Source organism: Eumetopias jubatus, unplaced genomic scaffold (assembly GCF_037043125.1).
Source record: "Eumetopias jubatus isolate StellerSeaLion01/CBP00866 unplaced genomic scaffold, mEumJub1_p1.0 scaffold_15, whole genome shotgun sequence".
Taxonomy (NCBI): domain Eukaryota; kingdom Metazoa; phylum Chordata; class Mammalia; order Carnivora; family Otariidae; genus Eumetopias; species Eumetopias jubatus.
The window spans coordinates 70,986,975-71,012,072 of record NW_028274821.1 but is presented as its reverse complement, the minus strand read 5'-3'; the positions used below and the strand labels follow the sequence as shown (position 1 = coordinate 71,012,072).

Below are 25,098 nucleotides of genomic sequence, written 5' to 3'. Positions count from 1 at the left end.
CAGCTGAAAGATGATGACAAGCTTATGCTTCTCCTGGAAATAAACAAGCTGATTCCTTTATGCCACCAGCTCCAAACAGTAACTAAGACACCTTTGCAAAATCAAGTGTTTCTAAAGGTAAAAGGAAGAGTGCGTTACTCGGGAGACACTTGAGAAACTTTTACACTTACCAGGCGTGCTTCTAGCCTGTTTTTCTTCAGAGTGTTATCATCCACAGACGGGCAATTTACTTCCATTTTTCATGCCTCGATTGCAAGAATCATTTATCATCTGTAGTTGTAACTGACCCCAGGGAGCAGTAGGTTCACCAAATCAATCAGCTTTTTTTTTTTCTTTTTTTTTTTTTCTTAAAGATTTTATTTATTTATTTGACAGAGAGAGAGACAGCGAGAGCAGGAACACAAGCAGGGGTAGTGGGAGAGGGAGAAGCAGGCTTCGTGTGGAGTGGAGCCCATGCAGGGCTCGATCCCAGGACCTCGGGATCATGACCTGAGCTGAAGGCAGACGCTTAATGACTGAGCCACCCAGGCGCTCCATAAATCAGCTTTTTGGACATGATCAATTCCACCACACTGAGCAGCTACCCTTAAATCCTGAGGTCATCACATGTCTAACTAGGGCACAAATCCCTCAGAGTAGGGGCTCCCGTTGTTTGTCTTAGGGAATTTAGCTTATGCCCACAAAGCAGAGTGCCAGAAGTTGCAAAGTAGGGGGTTCACTGCCGCACTTTGGAGTGTTTTAAGAAGTGCCTAAACAGCTCAAAATAGAACAGGTTGATTTTCCATCCATTCTTCCTGGGGTTCCGTGAAGTGGGCAGGAGATCTGGGCAGCAGGCCCTGCACTTGTGTTCTGAGGCCTCAAGTCTGCTCATGTGCCCTAATCCATATGCCTTTTGAGATCCTTTAAATTTCTACAATGAAGAAATTTTATCAGGTTAAAATGTAATTAATAATACAGTCTTTTGAAGTACCTTTTGTAGAATTTTATTTGCTTGCTTTCTGTCATTATAGGTTGATAAGTGTATTACAAAGACAAGATCCATGATGGCTATTTTGGTCCAACTTCTCTCACTTTGTTATAAACTGCTAAAGAAGGTAAGATAGGTTTTCTGTCTGAAAATCACATTTTAAAAACTAGTTTCCAGAAAAATGCAAAAGAAATAGTTACTATTTAATTTTGCAATTTTTATTTTGAAAGTAAAGTAGAAACTAATTGTCTTAACTCTTTCCAGCTTCAGATGGAAAATAACAGATGGGTCTCAGTTACAAATAAAGACTCCGTGGATGGTAAAACTTGAGAAGCTTTTGGGGTCAGATCTCTCGAACAGCATGCGGCAAAGCTGATATTTTTAGAAAGCAAATGATCCTTTATATTTTCAGAAATTCAAGTTTTATAAAAAAAGTTATGAAATCTTGCTTTATTTTCTGATCATGAAACTGATTGTGATGCTTTTTAACAGCTAATAAATGCCACAGTAGTTGCTACATTCCTAATTGCAGTGTGAATTTACAATGGGACATTGCCACTAATAATGTTGTTTGAAAGTCAAACCAAATATCCCAACTGTCTTAATGACAGTTTAATCCAAAGAAGCTATTTTGAATATGTGCTCACCTTTGGCATAAAATACCTTAATTTCCTTTTCTGTTTTTAAGCTTATCATCTAGAACACTAATTTTCAGCAGGAAATATATAGTTGTCTGGGTGAACACAGGGGTTTCCTTAAATCTGTGGCCTTTTCTTCAGTCCCTCTGTCCACAATTGTGACTGGCCTCTTCGCTGTCCTGTCACAGATCACCCATGCTAGGAGCACATGTTTGTTCTCTGACAAGCATCTCAGAGCATAGGCTCTCTGCTGTCCTGCACGTCTCCCCCCTACCCCCCGCCTCCACCCATTCCCAAAGGCAGGGTCATGGAGCTCACTCCACAGAATCCTCCAGGAACTCACTAGGAGATGGCTTACACTTCCCCTTCTACCATAGCTGGCTGGTCTGTCTGCCTTGAATATTAGCTGGAATCCTAAGCCTGTCTTACTGGTGTAAAAAAATAGTCTTTGAACCATCCTTCATACTGACTGATGGAATGGAAGATACAAGACAGAGAACAATGGAACTAAGATGTTTAAAATAAATTCTGAATAATTGTGCATCTTGTATATGTGCCTTTGGAATGTTCGTTATAAAACATTTTAATTTTAGGGCTTAAAGTTTTTCTTGTTTTTGTCTGGGTTGGGGCTTTGATTGAAGGATCTGGTTTATATGTTCAGTCCTTACAGTATAGTATAACTTTGTTTTGAACTCTTGTTAGTGCTTGTATCCCAATACTGTGAAATTCATTTTGAAATCTGATAGAACATGTCACTTGCCAAATGGCAGTAGTTATATAAGCTTGTCTGATGATTGGTATCTGGGTCAGCTATCACAATAAATATTCATAAGATCCTGAAGAACCACAGTACTACCAATTAGCTAGTCAATATTTTATTGAAGGAAACTTGAACTTACCATAAGCCTTCAGGAGAAAATGGGATACACTTGGCTTAACGACCTTTATATTTCTTTTATAAAGATTATCAAGCATGATTTTTATTCCTTGAAACCAAAATATTCCTTAAAATTACATTAGAAATAATGGGAGAACAATGTGAAGTAATGTTACATGTAAAATATATCTTTTACTATCTTTAGTATCTTTGTTTTCTGATGTCTTCAGGAATCATTATGCTACACAAAATGGGGATCTGCTGGTTTATGCTTATATTTCCAGTTCATAGCACCATCATTGTAGGTGTTTGTAGAGTTATTACCTGTATCATGTCTGGTGAGTATATTTAAGGGACTGTCATGCGGCACTCAAGTTAAAAGTTTTTCTTGTGAATCAAAAATAACTTTTAGATTTTATTTACAAAATAGTTTTACATAAAAAAATGACAATTTAAAAAGTCCCTTTATTTGAAATTCAGTGTAAATGAGTAGACAATCTTAAATCATAAATCAGTTCCCTTTTCAGTTTAGATGATGAGAAAGTTTTTGTTCCATTCAAAGACATCTGTGTTCTGGATTACGGCAACTTCTCAGTAACTTCTTGGCTCGCTACCCCATATAGCTAGAGTGTGAGACGGAGCGACAAAACTACATATTGCAATAAGCAGCTTTACGCTGCATTAGAATACTTCTATGTTGGGAAAGCCCTTTGTAGTTTTCAAAGCCTTTTCCTATATCCCTCATTTAAGAAGCCACAGTGTTACACTGGACTTTGTTTCAGAGAGGAAGGCCATCTGAGCCACATATGGAGTGGCCAAGTATACCCTGCTTCTCCCCTATGACCTAAAGGGGGGAAGAGTTGGGGCTGAAGAGGTGGCACCAGCCTTTTTGGTAGTGTCACTCGAAAGCAGATTGGATAAAAAAGGCCTGATTTTTTTTTTTTTTTAACTTCAAACTGAGGGAAAAATTGAGGCAAAAACAATAACCATGCCATAACATTCAAACCGAAGCATGTCAAAATGTAGTATTTACCAGTGGGTTACAGGATGATGGGTAAATTATTTTTACTTTGCTACTTAAAACTTATCTGTCTTGTCCAAATTTTCCTCAAAGTGCTTGTCAAATTTTCCTTGTCCAAATTTTCCTTGTTTTTAATCAGAAAAACATCCTTTGTTTGCCAGTTGTTAGGTAAAAGAACAGAGTGGGTACATGGGCAGGGCAGATCTGGGAGGCTGAGGACAAAATGGGAACCAAAGCTTGTTATGCAAGATGAAGAGGGGGAACTAGGTTAAGTTTGAAGATCAGGCCTCTCTGCGGATGGCTAGGTGTGAAGCATGCGTCACACGTGCTGGTTCTTCTTTAGTGCACAGATCGCGTAGGGTGGGGAGGGTAAGCATGCCGTGGTATTCATTACCCATCTCAGTCCTCATGATGTAGCTGTTGCGGCATTCATGCGCTTCATCACTATTTCTTCATACTGTTTCTGTGTCAGTAAGCCTTCTGTTATGCTTTTACTTTCTTCAAATTTGGGCAACACAACTGCAATGTAGCCTTCAGTGGATGGCTGGGAAGGAAATAGAATATTTAGTACTGTCAAATGTGTAAAATCAGATAAAAAGTACGTGGATTGGATCATACTTTTTTCTGCCTCCTTTACCTTCTCTTGAAGAATAGATGGCTTATGGAGAATGTTTTCATTCACTTCCATCAACCGTCCTCTAACACAGCTGTTCAAAAAAAAAAAGTTGTTTTGAAGAAAAATACTACCTCCTTTGTTTCTCCTAAATTGTGGTTAAAAAGTATCTCACCTAGATACAGTATATTCTTCTCCATCTGAGCAGTAAATCTTACACAGAGGTGCAAGCTCTGTTAGAAACTGTGCCCCCTGATAATAAAAGGGAAGAAGTAATTAAGTGATGTATATGTTCACTTTCTTTTGAGAGGCAGTCCTCAGTGTGCTAAGAGAATATATTCCTGGAACTAGCGTTTTAAATAAAAATGACTTAAGTACTGAAAAACCATTTATTCAAACATTTATGTAAGCGCCTACTATATGGGTCAGGTACCATCAGAGGCTCTAGGGGAAAGAGAAGACTAAGATAAATAACGGGTAATTTAATTAACGATTAAGAATACATTTTGTCAACTTTAATGAGAAAGCTACATATGGCAAGACAAAGATTTCAAAAGTGTAGGAAAATCCATCAATAAGCAATAATACAAAATTCAACATGACAGAGTATGACAGCAATATTATACAAAGTTACTTTCATTAAGATTCCTAACTTATTTTTATATTAGAACTTACTAGATAAAGGAACTTCTTTATTAGGGTCAATCACTAACACTTTTTGAAGCAGTGATTTTTTTTTAATTAAAAAGAATGCACTTTGAGGAAAATTGGGAAAATACAGAAAAGTTTTAAATAGCAAACAAGAATAGTTTACCCATTATCTTTATAACCCAGAAACAAATACTACATTTTAACATTTATCTGTTTGAATGCTATGACATGATTGTTTCATGTACTCCACATCAGTGTATCTGGTGAGGTTCTGACAAATATCTACAAGGAAGCTCATGGGAAACTGATGCACGCATGTCTATGTTGCTCACTTTTTTCCCAGAAATTTTTCCTATAGTTAACATGGGTATTTGAGGTCAAGATGCTATTCTCTATGACTCTTTACCACTCAAAACATTATGTTTTCTCTCTTTTTTATTTTTTTTTCCTCTTTTTTAAAAAGATTCATCCATTTGAGAGAGAGAGACAACTTGTGAGTGGGGTGAGGGTGGGGAGACTAGCAGAGTGGGAGGAGGGAGAGGGACAAGCGGACTCTAAGCTCTGCTCATGTCTCCAAGCTCTGCAGACATGGGGCCCCATCCCAGGACCCTGAAATTATGGCCTGAGCTGAAACCAAGAGTCAGATGCCACCTGACCACCCAGGTGCCCCCCCCACTCAAAACATTAGACAGCATACAGATGCTACCACATTGGCTTCAATCGTCTGCATATGGGTACTTCATTTCAAAATAGTTCTCAGTGTGACTCCTCACTTTTGGGAGGAGGGGCTGTGGATTTGTCCCAAAGGGTGTGTCTATCACTGGGTCTACATTAAAAGCGCCTAAGTGTTTTGACCCTTTTTTATCACCTCCCTTGGGAGAATAAATGATTGGCAGTGCTGAGAATCAAAACTTATCTGTAGTGGGTTCCATATGCAGGTTCTCCTCTGTTCTTCAATAGTAACAATAGTGTTAACTATTTTGGACAAAGATTTATCATGGGAACTTCACAAACACTAACTGTTATACTTGTAATTTGTAGACTTTTATCTTTTTTTCTTTTAAGAAGCTGGGGGTGAGGGGGACTGGAGGAGAGGGGCAGAGAGAGATGATCTCAAGCAGGCTCCATGCTCAGCACTAGCCCATTGCAGGGCTTGATCCCACAACCCTGAGATTATGACCCAAGCCAAAATCAAGAGTTGGATGCTCAACCGACTGAGGCACCCAGGTGTCCCTACTGACTTTACGTTTTGAGGAAGGTTCATGCTTTTCTAAGTCCATGTGTTTCCTGAGCAAAGAAAAATTTCAAACCTACAAAGGGGAGTATAAACAAGGGTCTCCTACAACAGTGAGGGTAATTAGCAGAAACTCTTAGTATCAAGTCAGAAAATGAAGGACCTAAATCATCCACTGAAACCTTTTTTTTTTAAAGATTTTATTTATTTATTTGAGAGAGAGAGAATGAGAGATAGAGAGCACGAGAGGGAAGCAGGTCAGAGGGAGGAGCAGACTCCCTGCTGAGCAGGGAGCCCAACATGGAACTGGATCCCAGGATCATGACCTGAGCTGAAGGCAGTTGCTTAACCAACTGAGCCACCCAGGCACCCCCACTGAAACCTTCTTATCCAAGTGGGTATGTTGGGATACTTCAGTATGTTACTGAATTCTCCTTGGTGTGATACTCTAATAAAATGTGTCCATCCTGCCTGAAGTTTAGAGGGTAGAGATAATATCCTATACAACCCAGCACTGTTTGGAGGGACAGGGTGTGGCTAGATAACGTATTAAATTGGCAACAATTAAAGAATGGAAAATGGTAAGGAGCAAACACTCTATTTTTTTCAGACTGATTTTTTTTTTTCACTACCTGAGGATGTATTTTTTTTAATTTACATCTGAAAGTACATGGTAAAGAAGAGTTGGTCACTTAAATTTTATAGAACTCAGGATAGTGGCTTACTAAAACTAGAAGAGACAAAATATCTTGTTATATTGGTAAGAAAGTTGTCCTTTCAAAGGCCTGCCTTCCCCATCTTCCACCCTGGGAATGATAGGAATGATGGTACAGAACTAAAAATACGACAAATCCTATACATCCTGAAATAACCTTATTTTTTGGTCTAAGAATTTCTTTGGGGTTAAAGTATTCTTTTTTGTTGTTGTTGTTAAAGATTTTATTTATTTATTTGAGAGAGAGAGAGAAAATGCAAGCGGGGGGAGAAGGAGAAGCAGGTTCCTTGCTGAGCTGGGAACCCAACATGGGGCTCGATCCCAGGACCCCAGGATCATGACCTGAATCCAAGGCAGACGCTTAACCAACTGAGCCACCCAGGTGCCCCTAGGGTTAAAGTAGTCTTAAAATCAGCACATCACAGGCGCCTGGGTGACACAATCAGTTAAGTGTCAGACTCTTGGTTTCTGCTCAGGGTCATGATATCAAGCCCCGTCATGCTCTGCGCTCAGCACGGAGTCTGCCTGAGATTTTCTCTCTCTCTCTCTCTGCCCCTCCTGCTTGGGCTTTCTCTCTAAAAAAAATAAATATTTTTTCAAAAAAACAGGCATATCAAACTGTCAGGGGAGTATGCTGAGCATATATCACTGGATTCTAAGACTGACTAGATCTATCATTACTAAGACACTGAAGATTTAGATAGAGAATGACAGGTACATACCCGCTTAAATTTCCCAGAGACCTTGTTCTGAAGTCTGCTACAGTTGGTACTGATTTGATAGGAGATGTTTTTAATTGTTTTTCCACTTTGAAGAACTGGATGAGATTCTGCCAATGTGATGACACATATTCTACAGGTAGCAAAAATTTGATGCTGTGTTATTGGTTAATATAATTCTTTCTCATACCACACGGTACTCCTACTGGCACAAGAATATATGAACTGACATTTGTTTAGTCAAGCTATCATTTCCCCGCATTTTCCTCTGGCTACTGCTGGAGCTTAACTGTAGAAGGGAATGCAATAATAAAAGAGGAGAAAATGAAACTGAATATCCTTCCCAGAAAAAGGAAGAGTACTACAAGTCTTTAGGTAGAACTGAGGCAGAAGAGAGAAAACTAAGGCATCCCTGTATGTGTAGGATACTACCTGTGCCCTACCCTAGTCCTTTCTGTGAGCCCCGGCAATTCACTGTGGTTAGGCACAGGCTGCTTATTTCACATAGTGGCTGACTGAGGGTGTGGTCCTCCATTTGGATGTTTGGGTAATCAAATTTATTTGGAGTATGCACTGAAAGGCTCATTCTTGTCAGCCAAACTTCTCTAATAAATGCCATTTCAACACAGTGGAAGATGATCATTTAACGAATATTTGTTTAACCCAAGACCATACCAGGCTATGATACCAGAAACTTTTTTTAATAATTTAAAATTCCCAATTTGCTTACCGGTTGGAGTGCTGTAGTATACAGTGGTCCTCACAGGGTTTGCCTTTGACATCTAGAAGAATGAATGAGTCTGTTGGTTGTTGAGTCAATATTTACTGCCACTGTGTGGTATTTTTCTTTGGTTTGTAGAGATAATTATGAAGACTGAATACACACTAATCATTGGTATCCCTTCATTACTTAAAAAGATATACATAAAGGCTTCCTGTAAAGTAGTTAAAGAGATCTGGCCCAGATGGAATCATTCATTCAATATTAAATGATTATTAACTCTGCTCCATCTTGCTTTATCCTCACTTTAAAATGAGTACATTCATTATTTCTATTAGAAAAAGTGCCATTAGCAATGCATTCTTTTTTTTTTTTTTTAAGATTTTATTTATTTATTTGAGAAAGAATGAGAGATAGAGAGCACGAGAGGGAAGAGGGTCAGAGGGAGAAGCAGACTCCCTGCTGAGCAGGGAGCCCGATGTGGGACTCGATCCCGGGACTCCAGGATCATGACCTGAGCCGAAGGCAGTCGCCCAACCAACTGAGCCACCCAGGCGCCCAGCAATGCATTCTTTATATAATATAGTAGTATATGTCTTATCGGTCAATTTTAGAGTGACCAACTCTTCTGGTTTACCCAGGACTGTCTAGATGTTAGCTCTGAAAGTCTCGGATTCTGGGAAATCCCTCAGTTTTGGATAAACCGGGTCAGTCACCCTAGATTTGGCTAAAAAATTGTATGCCATAATATTTTAAAAAATAAGTACACCTATTATCCCTGAATAAAAGGGAGCAAGTAGGGGTTAGAGAAGGATCCTCAACGATGCTCCCACCACTGATTTTTACTGGGTACACAAAGCAGGACAACACGATATCTACTTCAAGTGACAAGTATATGACACCAGCAACTTTTAGTAAAACTGTTAGATTTTGCTTTCTAAATGCCTCCTTTCTAACCCAGCTCTCCTCTCCGTCCCTGCCTCCACCATAGTTTCGACCTGATCATTTAAATTATTGTACGTACCGCCACTGCTGTAGGACTGAACCAGTCAAATCCTTGCAGGCATTCAGGGCGATTGCAATCCACCTTCCCTAGGGGTGGTGCTTCACTTTAGACTATCTTCCCGCAAGCGACCCACCCTTCAACTCGCACCGCGACGCCAGCCCCTGAGTGCGCCCGCATGTACTGCAGCCCTCCACGGCTTTGCGACTGCCATTCCTTCCGCCTAGAAAGGAACAGAGATCCAGTTCCTTCTATGGGGAGGAAGCGACGGGGAAAACGCGCGTGTCCCATGACCTGTCACCACCGTCCCTACAGCATCAGGCAAATGCGGCCGAACAGAAGCCGACATCATTCCCCACTTACCGGCTTTGTACCAGCGAGTGAAGTAACGATCCACGAGCGACGGAACTGTCAGTTCGGCGGCCGCGAGCTCTGTGGCCATGGCGACCACGGGCGCCACCACCCCGCTCTATGAGACCCGAGCACTTCCTCCGAGCAGGCCCTGGAGGAGGGCGTACATCCGGCGCGCGGTCCGCCGCCCGCGGCGTGCGCACGCGCGCTGCTCCCTGGCCCCGCCGACTCCGCCACCGGAGTTTCTTAGCCCTGTTTTGGAGTCCGACGTCAAAGCGGGGATCGAATGCCATAGCTTGGGCGGGAGGGTGGAGGGACAGGGACGCAGGGGCAGCGCCGCTCCCCACCTCTAGCTAGCCGGGGCTTTGGAGAAGGCCGGCCACGCCCCCGCCGCCTCGTGACGTCACTCCCGCGCCGCTGGGCGCGTGTCCCACCTGCTTCGCTCGCTCTTCGCTGTCTCACGGGTCGACCCTCCGCCCACCTTCAGCCACGACTCCCCGTGGCCGAGCTACCGGGCGGCCCCGTGCGCGTCCCGAAACCTGGAGAGTCGCGGACGGAGAGGTGTGTGTGTGCAGCTTCGCGTGGGCTCTGGAAGGCCCGCTGCGCGTGGCCGGTGAGGCGAGGGTGGACGCACCGCTGTTCGCGGGTCCTCGGAGCTCGTCGCAGGTGAGCGTTCGGCGTGGAAGGCACGGAATCGGGCGTGTCCTCGGGATGTCCTAAGGGGACCCTGGAGCGTGCATCCTTTGCCTGCTGCAGGAGGCTCGGGAGTGGAGTGCGGCGTGACCAGCTCTGCCCTTGAGCCCTCTTTCTGCAGACAAGCCACCTGCTCCATCCGGGGGCTCTGCGCTGCTTTCCGGGGCGACGTGTTGCTCCCCCGGCTGCACATTTACCCAGCCTCTGAATTCCTTGCAGGAGTGGACAGTACCGCCGAACCAGTTAATGTGTGACTGCTGTTAGTGGATTGGATGGGTGTTTGGCGCTGCTTCTCGCATCTACGACTTTTTCGTGGAGATGCCTCCTGTGCTTCTCCATCCAATGTTTATTATATGGCTCTCTCTCCCTTTAAGCTGTGACCTCCATGTAGGCAGTGACAGAGTCCTCTCTTGTCTTCAGATCCTTGCACTTACCAAGTGCTCAGATGTTTTATGTGGGCCACAAACCGGGTCGTATGATGGATTTCACACTATGCAAAGGATTCAAACTGTATATTGACAGCGACGGAACTAACCAGTAAATGAATAGTTTAATATGAAATGTGAGCAAAAAGAAGGGAAAGACTGTTTTCAGCTGGGGGTGGGGGGCAGAGAGAGTAAAAGAAATGCCATGTCCTCAAATAGAAACTCATTTGAATAGGAGAATAGCAATACTTCGTTTTCCAGGTTGTATTTGATGTGCTTGTGAGACATTTTTGTGATAACAACAGGAGGTTGAAACTGTGGGTTTATTGTTCACTTTGGGGAGGATCTGGGCTAGACATGTAGATCTAATCAGTGTATCAGTGAGCTGTCTGACACATGTCATGGGCATGGTAATTCGCCAAGAGGCGAAAGGATGGAGGAGCAAGGGTGGAGGAATTGCCAGAAATTTCAGAGAGGATACAGACTTGATCTGTGGTATGAAGAGATCTTTAGCACAATTAAGGGCTGGGAAAAGTGTAATCGAGGGTGAGAGAGTTGGGGATTGCAGATATAATAGAAAGGGTACTAGTAAGTTGAGGTCCTGGGGGAGTGTGGAGGATACTACTTGCCTAGCCTTGAAAAGGAGTGAGGACACTTTTGAGAAAAGGGAATAAGGATGATGGGTGTGAAAAGTTCGAGAAGTTCCTTTTGAGCTTGGAACAGTTGGGATGGGGGAGATGAATGATGATCTCACCTTTGTCAGTGATTTTGGAAGCTCTGTGACTTGAGAACACCCGTTGTTTGCTGTGTTGGTCAGTCAGGGTCCAATCAGGAAAGTAGAAACCACACAAAATTTCAACAGATTTTAATATGAAGAATTGGTTAAGTAGCTATTAGAGGGATAAAAGTAAAAGGGAGCAGTGAAGTAATGTAAAAGGGAAACTGATGGAAGTAGCTACAACACTTAGGGCTTGGGTTCGAAACGGGAAGATGGAGTTATCATGACCTAATCTTGGAGGAGAGGTACTATTAGAGCTGGGACTCAGACTTCTGATGTTGAGGACTCTGGAATTCGGAGGAGGAGTCCTGCCGTTCTGGATTTCAGTGTCTGGAGAGAGACTGCCTGGTTAGTGCTAATATCTGTTGGGGTGGGGTTGATGAGGTTGGTCCTGGGAGTGCTAGGGACTGAGACCAAGGGCCCCTTCAAGAGTGGAGGCCCATTGCTGGGATGACAATGACTGGCGCAGCCAGAGAGTCCTCAGCTCCTTGTCTTTATCCTCCAAATTCTTATCCTGGGGTCCTTGGACCCCAGGGCTCCACAGGTTGTTGGTTAATGGAATCCAAGTTTACAGGGAGGAATATGAAGACATTTTGATGATCTGATAATGGCAACAGTAACAGCATGATTATTATTAGATAAACTAGCATGAAAGACAGGAGACTCTATACATTGCACCCCAGTTGCCTGTTCTCTTTTCTTGCTCCTCTATTACTTGCTTACTCCCCTCTAGCCAGTCTCTCATCTCGAATCTACCCATCCTTTCAGATCTGTGTCACTGGTCATCTGTATGTTTAAAGATGAAAGGTGATTTTTATATTTTTTAAAAAACCCGTTTTCTAGATCTGATTCTAAAAATCTGCATGGTGTAATATAGGTTCAGATAGTTCCCAGAAGTTCTTGAATATGAATGTCACCAAAGCTTACAAAACCATGTTGGCCTTGATTTTCTTCCTCACTCCCACCATGTATGGTCTTGCCTTCCTCTTAACCCACATTACGTGTTGTATTTTTATATTACACGTACCATTACGTGCAGTGGTAGGATAAGGGTTTACTCATTTTATTCTTACATTGTCATATGTATGAAATGCAAGATGAGAGAATTCACCTTGGATGAAGGTGATAATAAGGCCATTGTGTTCTATATATATTTGCCACCCCTACCATAAGTTAGGGATTTCTAATTATAAACTTTATAAACTTTAATGGGGTCTGAGTATAAATATCCAGCATGTTAACATTCATTTTTTTTTTTAAGATTTTATTTATTTTTCAACAGAGAGAGAGACAGTGAGAGAGGGAGAAGCAGGCTTCTTGCTGAGCAGGGAGCCCAATGTGGGACTCGATCTCAGGACCCTGGAATCATAACCTGAGCCGAAGGCAGACGATTAACGACTGAGCCACCCAGGCGCCCAACATTCATTTTTTATTTCTGTTAGCTAACGTTATGCATTAAAGCAAGTCTTATTTGGCCAGACCAAAGTAGGTTTCCTATTTATCATCCTTTTTCACCTTTTCTATTTCACTGGTAAAAACGAGGCCAGGAAAGCCGAATTACGTGAAGTAGTTATATCAAGTCATCAAGCTTCTCAGATGTTGGTCATCACTTTGAAGTAAACTGCTATAATTTCATAGTGTCTTTTTTTTTCCCTGAGATTAGTAAATACCTTTATTTCTATCTTTAATTTCAGTATTTAGTTTTTAAATGAATACATAAACATAAAGCCAGTTTACAAATAAATTTATCTGGTGATATTAAAGCTATTTTATTCTAGATTTTCTTCAACTGACTGTGTGTGTGTGTGTGTATGGATTTTTTATATGATTTCTATAAATCTTTCAGGTTATAAAGATATGTGCAAAAATAAAATGTTTTCCTATTTATTTTGATGTTTTCAACTTTTCCGAGGAATAACTGATGTTAAATCTTTTTGAAGAAAAAATTCTGAAGTTCAGGATCTTGTCTCTCCCAAAGAGTAAGAATGTAAAGTAGATTTCAGAACCTCAGTTTGTAGACCATAGATAAGCACTCTGAGTTGGTGAGGTTGCTACCACACGCCCTATGTGGGTTCAGATTAGGTCTTTTTCTTTTTCTTTCTTTCTTTTTTTTTGGTTATTCTAACTACCACATCCCTACCCCTGAATCATTTTGCTTCTATGAGTGTCATTTATCACTGGTAAGCTATTCCTTTCTCTCAGAGTAGTTCTTCATCAAGGGATATTTGTACTTTTCTTTCAGGAATTGTTTCATCATGAGAAATCTTAAGTTATTTCAGATCCTGGAGTACAGGGATATTCAGGCTCTGGGGAAACCTCAGTGCTTCTCTCTCCGAACTGAACAGAAGACAGTGCTCATCGGCTCAGACCATGGACTGATAGAAGTAGACCCTGTCACAAGAGAAGTAAGTTAGTGATGGAGAATGCAAGCACTTGCAGGACCCTCAACTTATCTTTTTCCAAACCTGCTTCCCCTAGATTGTCTTTAGTTTAAATCTTACTGAATTCATATTCTCCTAAATGGACATTCCCTTTGCTTTATATTAGGTCATATTAGACATTACTTAAATAGTAACCTACCCTTAACTCTGTTTCTGTTTGAAATGTAAGTTGGCAAAATTCTGGCTTTATATTTTGTTTGGGTGCCCTACTTTTTACCCTTTCATCATGTAAATAACTGAATCTCAACTGGGAATGCAAGTGAAAATTGCCTGTAGAGCTTTTTAAAATTGTGTTTCAGCCTCCATCCTATGTCAACTAAATCAGAATCTTCACTGCTGGATCCTGAGTGTGTGTGTGTATATATATGTGTGTGTATATTTATGTATACGTATATGTATATATGCATATGTATGTATATGTGTGCGTATATTTATGTATATACATACACATGTATATGTACATATGTGTATGTATATGTGTGTGTATGTATACACATACTTAAAAAATCTTTGAGTTGATTCTGAGATCTTCCCTTAATTATATTTTGCTAGTAATGTATTTTAGGTTATTACATTCTTAGTTCTTTTCCCCTATACTATAAAAATTTTAGAAAACCATAGTTATTAGCTTCATGTTTATTGGGCTTTTTTTTAAGAGACCATTCTTGCTTTTGTTTAGTGCTTGCTTGGCAAAAAGGTCCCATTACCTTTTTTTTTTTAATTAAAGACAGTAGTGTTGTGATATTCTCAAATGAAAGTTTGGATTTTAATCTAGAAAAAAATTGAAAGCTTTTATATTATAAAGGAAGCATTAATTTGTTTTGGAAATGTTATGATTTGTTCTTGTAAATAGATTAGCCTAATTTGTTTATGTGTTTGTTTTGGTGAAAGGTGAAAAATGAAATTTCTTTAGTGGCTGAAGGCTTTCTTCCAGAGGGTGGAAGTGGCTGCATTGTTGGTATTCAGGACTTGCTGGATCAGGAGTCTGTGTGTGTGGCCACAGCCTCTGGAGATGTCATACTCTGCAGTCTCAGCACATGCCATGTAAGTGGAGGAGTCCAGTGAGGAGGAACTCTCAAGCATCCTCAAACAAGTTGCGTGTTGTGTGTAGAAGCTTAAAAAATCAGGAGCTAATGCATAAATATTACATTTAAGCGTTTTGCAAATTAGCGTCCTTGAGTTATGTATTTCTTTACAAAAAGTTGTCAGCATGGCTTTAGCTGTATTTCAGCTGTACTTCAGCTGTATTTCAAAAACTCGATTTTGTCCACTGATGCAGCTGGAATGCGTTGGGAGTGTAGCCAGTGGTATCTCTGTCATGAGTTGGAGTCCTGACCAAGAGCTCGTGCTTCTTGCTACAGGTAAGCTTGTTACTGTCTCTCCCTGTGACTTTTATAAAACATGACTCCAAATATCTTAAAACTCTTTTAGGAGCTCTCATGAGCTCTTAAAAATTACTTGTTTTCTTTTAAGTCTCTTCATCCAGATGAGTTTCTGTAAACTGGTTCCCTTGATGAGGTATGTGTTTGAAGAGATACGTTGGTGAAGTGTTGAAGTTAGTGGAGTAGGGCTGGGTAGACTTTTATGTTAATTTTACATACATAAATGGCTGAGAATAAGCACTAGGTAACTTATCTGGTCAAAGCTTTTTTTTTTCTTTTTTCAAATGAGAATCAAAATATTTAGAATGAATTATGTCTTCCATATTCTGACTCTAAACTCCTCCACTCCAGTTCTGTAGCTTCCAGTGTTGTAGATACTTACGAAATGGCAAATTTGTTACATGAAAACAAAATTGTTTTTGTTTGTGCCCACCCAAGGTCAACAGACCCTAATTATGATGACAAAAGACTTTGAACCGATCATGGAACAGCAGATCCACCAGGATGATTTTGGTGAAAGTGAGTATAGCTTTGAAACATTTTGTGATCTGAAGTTCCTCTCAAGTTTGATCATTTTCTTGTACACTAATAGCCGCATCATAAACCCAAAGAATTATGAAACATATAGTCTTGTGCATTAAATGTCTGATAAGCCCATCCCTTTAGCCCATTCCAGACTGTAAAAGGCATACCCGTGGTGCCTCTCCAAGTCTGAGAGTTCACTTTGCCAGTAACCTGGGGAACAGAAATCTGCTTAATGCCACCTACGTAGTTGTTGCCCAAACCTCAGGATAGGCTTAAGCTGGGGCTTCAACGAAAGGAACTATGTTAGCTAAAATAAAGAGAGCATTTCTGGGGTGCAGTTTTGGAGCAAAAACAAGAGAGGTGGGATAGAAGGCTGATTTTTAGTTCCTACTGATTAGACCTGACTCTACATTTTCATGGGAACCATCAGATTGTTCTCTTGCTAAGATCTAGCTGAGGTGATTTGGGCCTTGGAGCTTTGGGAGTATTGAAAGGGGAGAACGGATGGGGCACCTGGGTGGCTCAGTTGTTAAGCGTCTGCCTTTGGCTTAGGTCATGATCCCGGCGTCCTGGGATCGAGCCCTGCATCGGGCTCTCTGCTCCGTGGGAAGCCTGCTACTCCCTCTCCCACTCCGCTTGCTTGTGTTCCCTCTCTTCGCTGTGTGTCTCTCTCTGTCAAATAAATAAAATCTTTAAAAGAAAAAAAAGGGGAGAGATGTTTATTGTATATAAGAAGCTCTGACCAACATGAGGGCACCAGATAGATGGCCTGATTGAGGAGAGGGATGGGGGGAGAAGGGATTTTAACTTTTGCTGATTCCTGACCTCATGCCCTCTTGCTCTCCCAACTCTGAGAAATCATTTAGAAAGTTGCTACTCATTTATTCATTCAAAAATAGTTTATTCAGAAGTGATTTTTGAGTAGGTACTATGAACACAGCAGTGTGTTTGGTGCTGTGGATAATTCAGCTTTTCTTTTGAGAAGTCCCATAATAACATGATGTGCAGGTATTAGGGTAGCATGAGGGGAGGAAGGGAGCAGTGGACAGGGAAGACTTCCCAGAGGAGGCTGGCATGAGCTAAGTCTTGGCTGGGCCGAACTGGTGTTGGGTCAGTGAGAGTTGAGGGTGGAGGGTCTAAGCAATGGAATTAGCTTATTCCAAGGCACAGATGCTACATAGACAAGTCATGGCTTGTTCAGGCAGCTGTGAGTACTTAGGTATTGCTGCTGGCAGGACATGAGTGTAGCTTGAAATAAACAGGATAGATTTTGATTGAGTTTGGGAGGGAATTTGGATATACAGATGCTAGCCTTTAACGGTTTTGATGACACAAGATACATTGGTTGATTAGTGGAGAGGGAAGAGACTGGAGTCAGGGTGATCAGATAGGAGTGCTACAGGAATCCAGATAAGGAAGGTGGGTGTGGGCTAAAAGAAGGAATGAATTCAGGAAAAATTTGATTCTCAGAAAGGAGGGGAATACATTTTTGGAATTATCTGAGAAATGTCTTTGGAATACGTATGCATGGTTGCCCTGCTGTCCTAGCCAGTTTGAGAAATAGCAGTTTAGAAAGTGAAATAAGGGGCGCCTGGATGGCTCAGTCGTTAGGCGTCTGCCTTTGGCTCAGGTCATGATCCCAGGGTCCTGGGATCAAGCCCCGCATCAGGCTCCCTGCTCAGTGGGAAGCCTGCTTCTCCCTTTCCCACTCCCCCTGCTTGTGATCCCTCTCTTGCTGTGTCTCTGTCAAATAAATAAATAAAATCTTTTAAAAAAAAAAAGAAAGTGAAATAAATGGGTTTGGGTATGTAAGGTGAGGAAGAAAGAGTTTAGTGGGACTCTAGTCAGAAGTTCAGGTGATGGGAATAAAGGTGCCAGTAACTGAGAGGATGGGTGGGGAAGTGCTGGCTTGTAAGCGGTAGCTCGTGAGTTCTGGTTTGTTTAAGGACCTTATGGGATTACCATGTGGAGTAGGCAGACATAAGGAGCTGAAGCTCAGGATAGGGCAAACCTGTGGATTGGGAGTCAGTGGCATGGAGGGAATCTTTCCAGTCTTGGGAGGAGGTGAATTTGGTCAGGAGCAGGTATGGTGCTAGAAGAGTCTAGGATCTGTGGTGGAATTCCTGGGCATCCATTTTTGAAGAAAGTAGTGATAGAAGAAGTAACCAGCACACCTTTGGATGGAAAGTGCACTGGGACTGGCTAACCCCTCTAACTTTTTCAGAAGAAGCCTAATAATAGAGTGTAAGTCAAGGGAGAAAGGGTCCAAGTTAGCATCCTAGGTCTTAGACATATATTTGTCAGTACAAAAAAATCATTCTGTGGAGCTGTGAATAGGTATTTTTCCTCTAACCTAGGAGTTGACAAACTTGTTCTGTGAGGGGCTGGATAGCAGTTATTTTCAGCTTTGCAGGCTATTTAGCCTCTGTTGCAGTTACCTCTGCTGTTGTAGTGCGAAAGCAATTATAGACAATACATAAAGGAACGAGCATGTCTGTGTTCCAGTAAAACTTTGTTTTGTCTTGTTTCTTAGATGTAGTTTATTTATTTGATAGAGTACGCACACAAGCAGGGGGAGTGGCAGAGGTAGAGGGAGAAGCAGGCTCCCTGCTGAGCAGGGAGCCCGATGAGAGGCTCGATTACAGGACCCCAGTATCATAACCTGAGCTGAAGGCAGACGCTTAACCTACTGAGCTACCCACGTGCCCCCAATAAAACTTAATTCGTAAATTAGACATAGGCTGTAGTTTGCTGATCCCTGCTATAACCCCACCACTTACTGTCTGATCCCATTGGAAAAGTTCTCTTGCTTCATTCCTTGGTCCTTTACATCTCTCTGGAAAGTTTCAGAAGCACAAGGGTGTGCACCGGGGTGCGCATAGCTGTTCATAGACAGCTGCAAGGTGTGCTTTGAGGTATTATAGTACTCACATGGGCCCATGCGAAGCAGACAGGAAATGGTCATGCTGACCCATAATATATAGAAATTATAAATAGCCCTGCTTCATCAGAATCAGTGGCAGGAGGGAAGTATTGGGTTTTGGATCTGGCTGAAGCTTTTAGAGACATCTCTGTAGTACCTGTTGCGAGTGATGCCTGATCCTCCTCCAGGAATAGGGGGCTGCATTATTTTAGCATCTCTGATTTCTTATTTTATGCAAGAGAAACATTACGATTTAGAGAGAACCTCAGGCTAGAAGGCAGATACCCTGTGTTCTAATTTTGGCCTCTTCTACTGGAGGGTCTCTCTCAGTCTGTGTCTGTGTGAGGAGTGAATTCCATAATCTGCAGTTCCTTTCACCACTGATAGGTTGGATACATTTAGTTGATTGAGTGCTTATAATCAGAATTTTATTCCCAGCTCTCGTCTTGAGTTTAATGTTCTTATCCATGGATGTGTCTTGTAAATCCTTCATGTTTCATTCTTCTTGCTTGCAAAGTGGGAATTGCTGACTGTCATCAAGGGAATTTAGAATATATAAAATGGCAGTAAAGTGCTTTCCCATATAAGGCCATTTCAAATTCTTCAAAAATCATTGCTGCGTATAATATGGAATATTGGTTTTTCAAATATTGAGTGCTGGTCAATTTATTGAGAGGTCTCGGAGGACCCAAGTAATTACCACTAACTAACTTAATAAAGAATAGCAATGAAACTCCTTTTATTTCATTTCATTTAGCTTATTGGTTGTCTTGCATGTTCTCCATCAATTGTTCCCTAGGCAAGTTTATCACTGTTGGATGGGGCAGGAAGGAGACGCAGTTCCATGGATCAGAAGGCCGGCAAGCAGCCTTTCAGGTGCAAACGGTAAGATTGATTGGTCTGATGGATACAGAACCTTGACTGGAACAAATAGAAGTTTTGCTGTCTACCAGGAACTCTAGGTGTCCTGTTAGAAGCTAATAATGGACAGAGCTCTTGTGCTTTAGTAAAACTGAAATAGTTTTGAGCCCTCAGGGAATGAGTCATTCTAGAAAGACCCTTTTTCCTTGCCAGGTTGCTTTGTAATTTCTTTTCTGTATAGAGAATACTATAACCAATATTCAGTTTAAAAAATATATCATTACAGATAGAAATGAAGCATTTTGTTTATCCTTTCCTGTTACTCTTTCCTTCCTTCCCAGAAATAGCTGTTGTCCTTAATTCACTGTTGATCATTTCATGCGTGTTTTCATACTTTTTTCCTACATATATATATTAGATACTTTTTATGGTTTTTCCCTTTGGATGAAACTCTTTGTTTTCCTTTTTTATGAATACCTTTTGAAGGTAGAACTATAGGAGTTACTGATAATAGATTAAATGTGGGGTGAGAGAGAAGAATTGAGAATGATCCCAAGATTTGGGCTGAGCAAATGGAAGCATATCATTTATGTTACATGTAGACATTTCCGTGAGCTCCATGGGACAGGTGGATCAATAATACACCACCTGTCATTTACATTTTTCTTTCTAACGATTTCTGGCCACCTTCCATGTAACTCATCTGTAATCTCTTAACCATTCACTAGAGGAGGTTTATGTTCTCTGCTGTAGGGCTGTGTCATTGAGAATAGGTCTTGTTAGGCTACCTGTGTGTTCCCTCTCATGCAGACCGTGGTGCTGGTGCCATTCTGCTGCACCCTATTACTGGAATAGGTGCTTGGGTGGTCCTTTGTTCCCCACTCCACAGAGTCAGCCCGTCTTCAAGGCCTTCAGGATTGAGATGCAGGTGTCACTGGAGACTTTTCTTCTTCCCATACTGCAGAACATAGAACTCTTCTGTGTTTTCATCATTGCTGCTGCCTTCACTGCCTCTGGTTTTCCCTGCCTACCTTCCTCTCATCTTCTTAACTCGTCTGTGTACTGTTGTGAAGCTTACACAGTAATCAAAGAAGCAGAACTCTATCCTCTTACATTTAGATAAACAAAACATTTATTTCCTTATTCTACTTACCTGGCAGAATATCCGGATCTACAGCTCTTTTCCTCTGTTGCTCTGATTGGAGGCCACTTTTTTTTATGCCTGAAGACAGATTTTGTTTTGTTCTCTTTTCTTGATGATTTCTGGGTCTAAGGCCTTTTAGAAGGGTTCCTGAGGATTCTGTGAAGTTGGTTTTCTAGATAGTTGAAATCTCATATAAAAGATTTAACTTTAATAGCCTGGGACTTGTTTGATTCTGGGCCATTTAAGTCCTCCAGTAACATTTGTGTTCCTTCCCCTCTTTAGTACGAGTCGGCTTTGCCGTGGGATGACCATAGACCACAAGTGACATGGCGTGGTGATGGCCAGTTTTTTGCTGTGAGTGTTGTTTGCCCAGAGACAGGTATGGAAATAAATTGCAATTAAAAAGAAATTTTATTTTATGAAGTTCAAGAAAATTTTCTTCCTTTTGCTTTCTAAAATTATACATATAAGGTGCTGTTTAGACATTAAATGAATTTAGATAAATAAGAACTGCAAGAATTCTTTGAGGTCATCTGGTCCAGCCTCCTACCTGTTGGGTACAAATTCTTAACAAGATTAATCTACTTGGCAGTTTTTATTAATGAGATGTTTGAATAGTTCTGACTTGACAACATTTTAAGTTTGTCTGTTTATTTTAACTCTGCCTGCTATGCAGGAGCCCGGAAGGTCAGAGTATGGAACCGAGAGTTTGCTTTGCAGTCAACCAGTGAGCCTGTGGCCGGACTGGGACCAGCTCTGGCTTGGAAGTGAGTGGGAGAAGAAACCTTGTAACTTCTTCCTCAGAGAATATCTTGGAACTGGGGTAGGGGTGGTGGTACCTGTTGAGTACAGGTGTTTATATAACACAAGAGGATATTAACTTCTCATTTGGCTATAAGCCTGTATCTTTCTCTTTCTAGTTTTTCTGAAGCCTGAATTCAATTTGAATAGTAGATTTCAGAGCTTCTTCACAGATATCATCATTCCAAGGCCCACACGTTTTATAGCTAATAGGGCGGGCCTGTATGAAGCCGTTGGCTATGACAGAAAGTGGTGCTTACAAGGGAAGTCATAGTCTACAAAGCTCTGTGGGGCAGTGGAGCTTTGGTGAAAACTAGGAAAAGGGCTCTCTTCTCTGCACAAGCCACAAGCTCTTTCGCTAGAGGGTTCTGCTTGCCAAGGAACATGCAGGCTGGATTCAGGCTCAGTTTACCTCGTGTCCCATGTCTGCAGCTGCCCTGAGTAAAGACCAAAGAAATGTCTCCTGTCTCAGTAGCATCTGTTATATGCCAAACCCCTAGGTCTCTGGGTTTTAGACATCATGTTTCCCACCATTATTTGAGTGACAATTGAATGACAGAGCAGAGAGAGAAAGGTATTTGGATTAGAGGCAAATATGAATAAGATGAGGTAATTGGGATGTTTTAAGCAGATTGAGAAGTCTTAAATACCTACCCGAGTGTGAAATAGTTGTTGAAGTCATATACTTGAAGGAGAAATACACTGTTTTTATAGGATATTATATTTGGAATAGTTTAAAAAATTTATTGTTTTACTTAAAAGTCACATTGGTGCAGTCTAAATTTGTAAGTCTTTGTGGGCAAATGGAGCCTTTGTGCAGATTAGGAAGAGGCACTCTCTCCTCTGGGCAGGTGTAGTCCACACGAGGCTGAAGTGCTTGCCAAGAGACGTGTGGGGTTTAAACCTTCCTGGATAGAGACTTTTTGTTGGAAGAATCGTTTCTCTGACTTTCATCTTGTTCTTAGCCAGCTGGCTGCACTTTCGGATGTCCTAACACTTAGGGTTTGCTTTAAGGCCCTCAGGTAGTTTGATTGCATCTACACAAGAGAAACCCAATCAGCAGGATATTGTGTTTTTTGAGAAAAATGGCCTTCTTCACGGACATTTTACGCTTCCTTTCCTCAAAGATGAGGTTAAGGTAAGTGCCTGAGTTGTTTCACCATCAAATTGAGAGGACTTCCCATAGCTATAGAGGCTTATATCTGATCCGGGCGTGTAAAGAGAAACTCTAGAGTAGACAGTAATAAAAATATTGGGTTCTTATAAATGAATTTTTTTTGAAAGAGAGATTTTTTTTTTTAAGGATCTTTTGCAAAGAAGAAATGGCATTCTTTCTTACCCTAGGTAAAATACAGATAGAAATAGAAATTCTCCTTTGTATTGTTTTTCTGGACAAAAGCGTAATGCTTCCAATGGTAGATACTTTTCATTAATAACATTTAAACCTTAAGCTGCTTGTGTATCATTAGGATTTTTACTGGAGCAGAAACTCGAGATGGTAAGCTTTAATTATGTAAACATACACATAATTTAAAATTTTGTTGCATGTAAATTAAAAATTGAACCTAAAAGTTGAGAGAAAAGTTTAATGAATGCCCATGTCCTTTTTACTCACTTTCAACAGATACCAGCATTTTGTAGTTTTTGCCCAGTCACCACTTTCTAACCTAAACACATGCACACGGTTTTGTTTCCTGGGGTTTTAATTTTAGAAATTGTATTTTTAATATTCATTTCTAACAGGTAAGGAAACATTTTTCTTTATAATACCACAAATCCATTATCACACCGTACAAGATTATTAGTAATTCCTTAGTATTATCTAATACCTAGTCCATGTTCAATATTCCCTGATTGTCTAAAAATGTCAACTTGTATTTTGTTAAGTCTTAAATTTTTAAGCATAATGCCTTTTTTAAACATCTTCTCCGTATAATGACATATTACCTAGATTTGTTTAATGATTCTATAAGTTCATAATTTATAGCCTGGGATCAGCTCAAGTAGTGGGATTATTTGGTTTGTGAGAGCAGGGAACTCAGCTCTGGTAAAGATTTTGAAGTATATACATAGGTAAAAGCCAATGACACGTCTTTTTTCCCTACTAGGTAAATGGCCTGTTCTGGAATGCAGATTCCACTGTGCTTGCAGTTTGGCTGGAAGACCTTCAGAGGGAAGAAAATTGCACTCTAAAAACCTATGGTAAGACCGCGCTAGTGTCTCAGCCTTATGCCACATAAAATCTAGTTGAAAGTGGTAGGCTGTGAAGTTGCCTTTCTCCCTCTACCTTGTCCTGTAGTAGAATCAGAGGTAACTAAGGGGCTAGGTGGAGATGAGGGAGTGGTTTGGTTTTGATTATTTATGGGTTTTAGTCATGTATCAGTCAGGGTTCTCTAGACAAGTAGAATCAGGGCAGGCTGGCAGGTGGGAAATTCAGTTAAGAGTTGATGTTGCAGTCTTGAGTCTTAAATCTGTAAGGACAGGCCTGCAGTCTGGAAACTCAGGCAGGTTCTGTGTTACATTCTTGAGGAATTCCTTCTCTGGGAAACCTCAGTTTTTGCTTAAGGCCATAAGCTCTCTGCATGAGACCACTCACATTATGGAGGATAATCTTTTGTATTTAAAGTTAATTGATTGTGAAGGGTAATCACATCTACAAAATACCTTCCAGCAATATCTAGACTAGTGTCTGTTTAAATAGCTGGACCTCATAGCCTAGCTGAGGTGACATAAAACTAACCATCTTTGTGCATGGATGGTGTTACTACAGGAGGTTAAAGTGCTAGACACAGGAAAACTAGCAGTGAAAGAGAAACGGCATTAGCTACATGTAAGAATCATCTCTATACCTTTTTATTGTAGATCAGATTGTAAATATGTATTTGTCAGTTTATGTGTGGTATGTGAAAATATTAGGAAGTAAAGGTGAAAAGAAACAAAAGTTTTTCCATAATTCTGTTGCTCAGTAATGAGCACTGTTAAAATTTTCTTGTCTTCCAGATTTTATGTGTATAAAACAGTACGGCTGTGATCTCAGTTTTGCTAAGTATATGATACAGGTAGATTTACAATGTCACAGACATGTTTCCTTTTCAGGTACCCATACGCATCATTTTAAATGGCTATATAATACTCATTTGTGCCACAGCTTATTAAATCTCATGCTGTTAGGCACTTAAAATTTTATAATTTTTCATATCAACAGCAATGCACTGAACATTTTTGTTAAATGTTTTCACTTGCTTAGTTTTTAAGTGGCTTTCAAACTTTTTAATCAATAGAACTTTGTCTTTAATTGAAATGTTATTTAGAAATCATTTATTCATTCATGACACAATCCTTCTCAACGCTGGCTGTGCCTTTAAGAAAAAAATGCCATCCAGGCCTCATTTCAGAGTTGGATTCAGCATGTTAGAATGGGGACTATACGTCAGTGCTTAATTAAAAAAAATAAAAAAAGCTCCCAGGTGATTGTTAACATGCAGCCAGAGGAGCGAACTGCTGATTAGGCAGGGTGGCAGTGGCTGGCACTGTGATATGCTCAGGATAAAAGTGTGGTGCAAGAACAGCCCCATCGTCTGTCCTCACAGAGCATGAGCACGTGGTCTAACCTAG

General features: G+C 40.9%; 3 protein-coding genes across 4 annotated transcripts in view; 2 read left to right on the top strand and 1 right to left on the bottom strand.

Moving 5' to 3' along the window:
- Nucleotides 1-2,111, top strand: part of CTNNAL1 (catenin alpha like 1) — a 60,233-nt gene extending 58,122 nt beyond the window's left edge. The window contains exons 17-19 of the mRNA XM_028108741.2: nucleotides 4-117; nucleotides 1,011-1,094; nucleotides 1,232-2,111. Of these exons, the coding sequence (XP_027964542.1) occupies nucleotides 4-117; nucleotides 1,011-1,094; nucleotides 1,232-1,297 (264 nt within the window). The 3' untranslated portion in view covers nucleotides 1,298-2,111. The remainder of the gene's footprint in view (nucleotides 1-3; nucleotides 118-1,010; nucleotides 1,095-1,231) is intronic.
- An 816-nt stretch (nucleotides 2,112-2,927) lies between these two features.
- Nucleotides 2,928-9,650, bottom strand: ABITRAM (actin binding transcription modulator). The gene is made up of 6 exons (XM_028108851.2): nucleotides 9,523-9,650; nucleotides 8,166-8,217; nucleotides 7,439-7,568; nucleotides 4,292-4,368; nucleotides 4,141-4,210; nucleotides 2,928-4,047 (listed from the first exon to the last, which is right to left on the bottom strand). Exons 1-6 carry the CDS (start codon nucleotides 9,599-9,601, stop codon nucleotides 3,910-3,912), a joined length of 546 nt encoding a protein of 181 aa, XP_027964652.1. The 5' UTR covers nucleotides 9,602-9,650; the 3' UTR covers nucleotides 2,928-3,909.
- Nucleotides 9,651-9,824: 174 nt separating this feature from the next.
- ELP1 (elongator acetyltransferase complex subunit 1) overlaps nucleotides 9,825-25,098 on the top strand; it is a 56,947-nt gene continuing 41,673 nt past the window's right edge. The window contains exons 1-10 of one of the 2 annotated variants that reach the window (XM_028108805.2): nucleotides 9,825-10,176; nucleotides 13,649-13,811; nucleotides 14,739-14,891; nucleotides 15,127-15,208; nucleotides 15,668-15,748; nucleotides 19,477-19,562; nucleotides 20,965-21,061; nucleotides 21,359-21,449; nucleotides 22,498-22,621; nucleotides 23,592-23,685. In XM_028108805.2, coding sequence (XP_027964606.1) covers nucleotides 13,662-13,811; nucleotides 14,739-14,891; nucleotides 15,127-15,208; nucleotides 15,668-15,748; nucleotides 19,477-19,562; nucleotides 20,965-21,061; nucleotides 21,359-21,449; nucleotides 22,498-22,621; nucleotides 23,592-23,685 — 958 coding nt within the window. In that variant the 5' untranslated portion in view covers nucleotides 9,825-10,176; nucleotides 13,649-13,661. The remainder of the gene's footprint in view (nucleotides 10,177-13,648; nucleotides 13,812-14,738; nucleotides 14,892-15,126; nucleotides 15,209-15,667; nucleotides 15,749-19,476; nucleotides 19,563-20,964; nucleotides 21,062-21,358; nucleotides 21,450-22,497; nucleotides 22,622-23,591; nucleotides 23,686-25,098) is intronic. The other variant, XR_003610229.2, reaches the window with a different exon arrangement.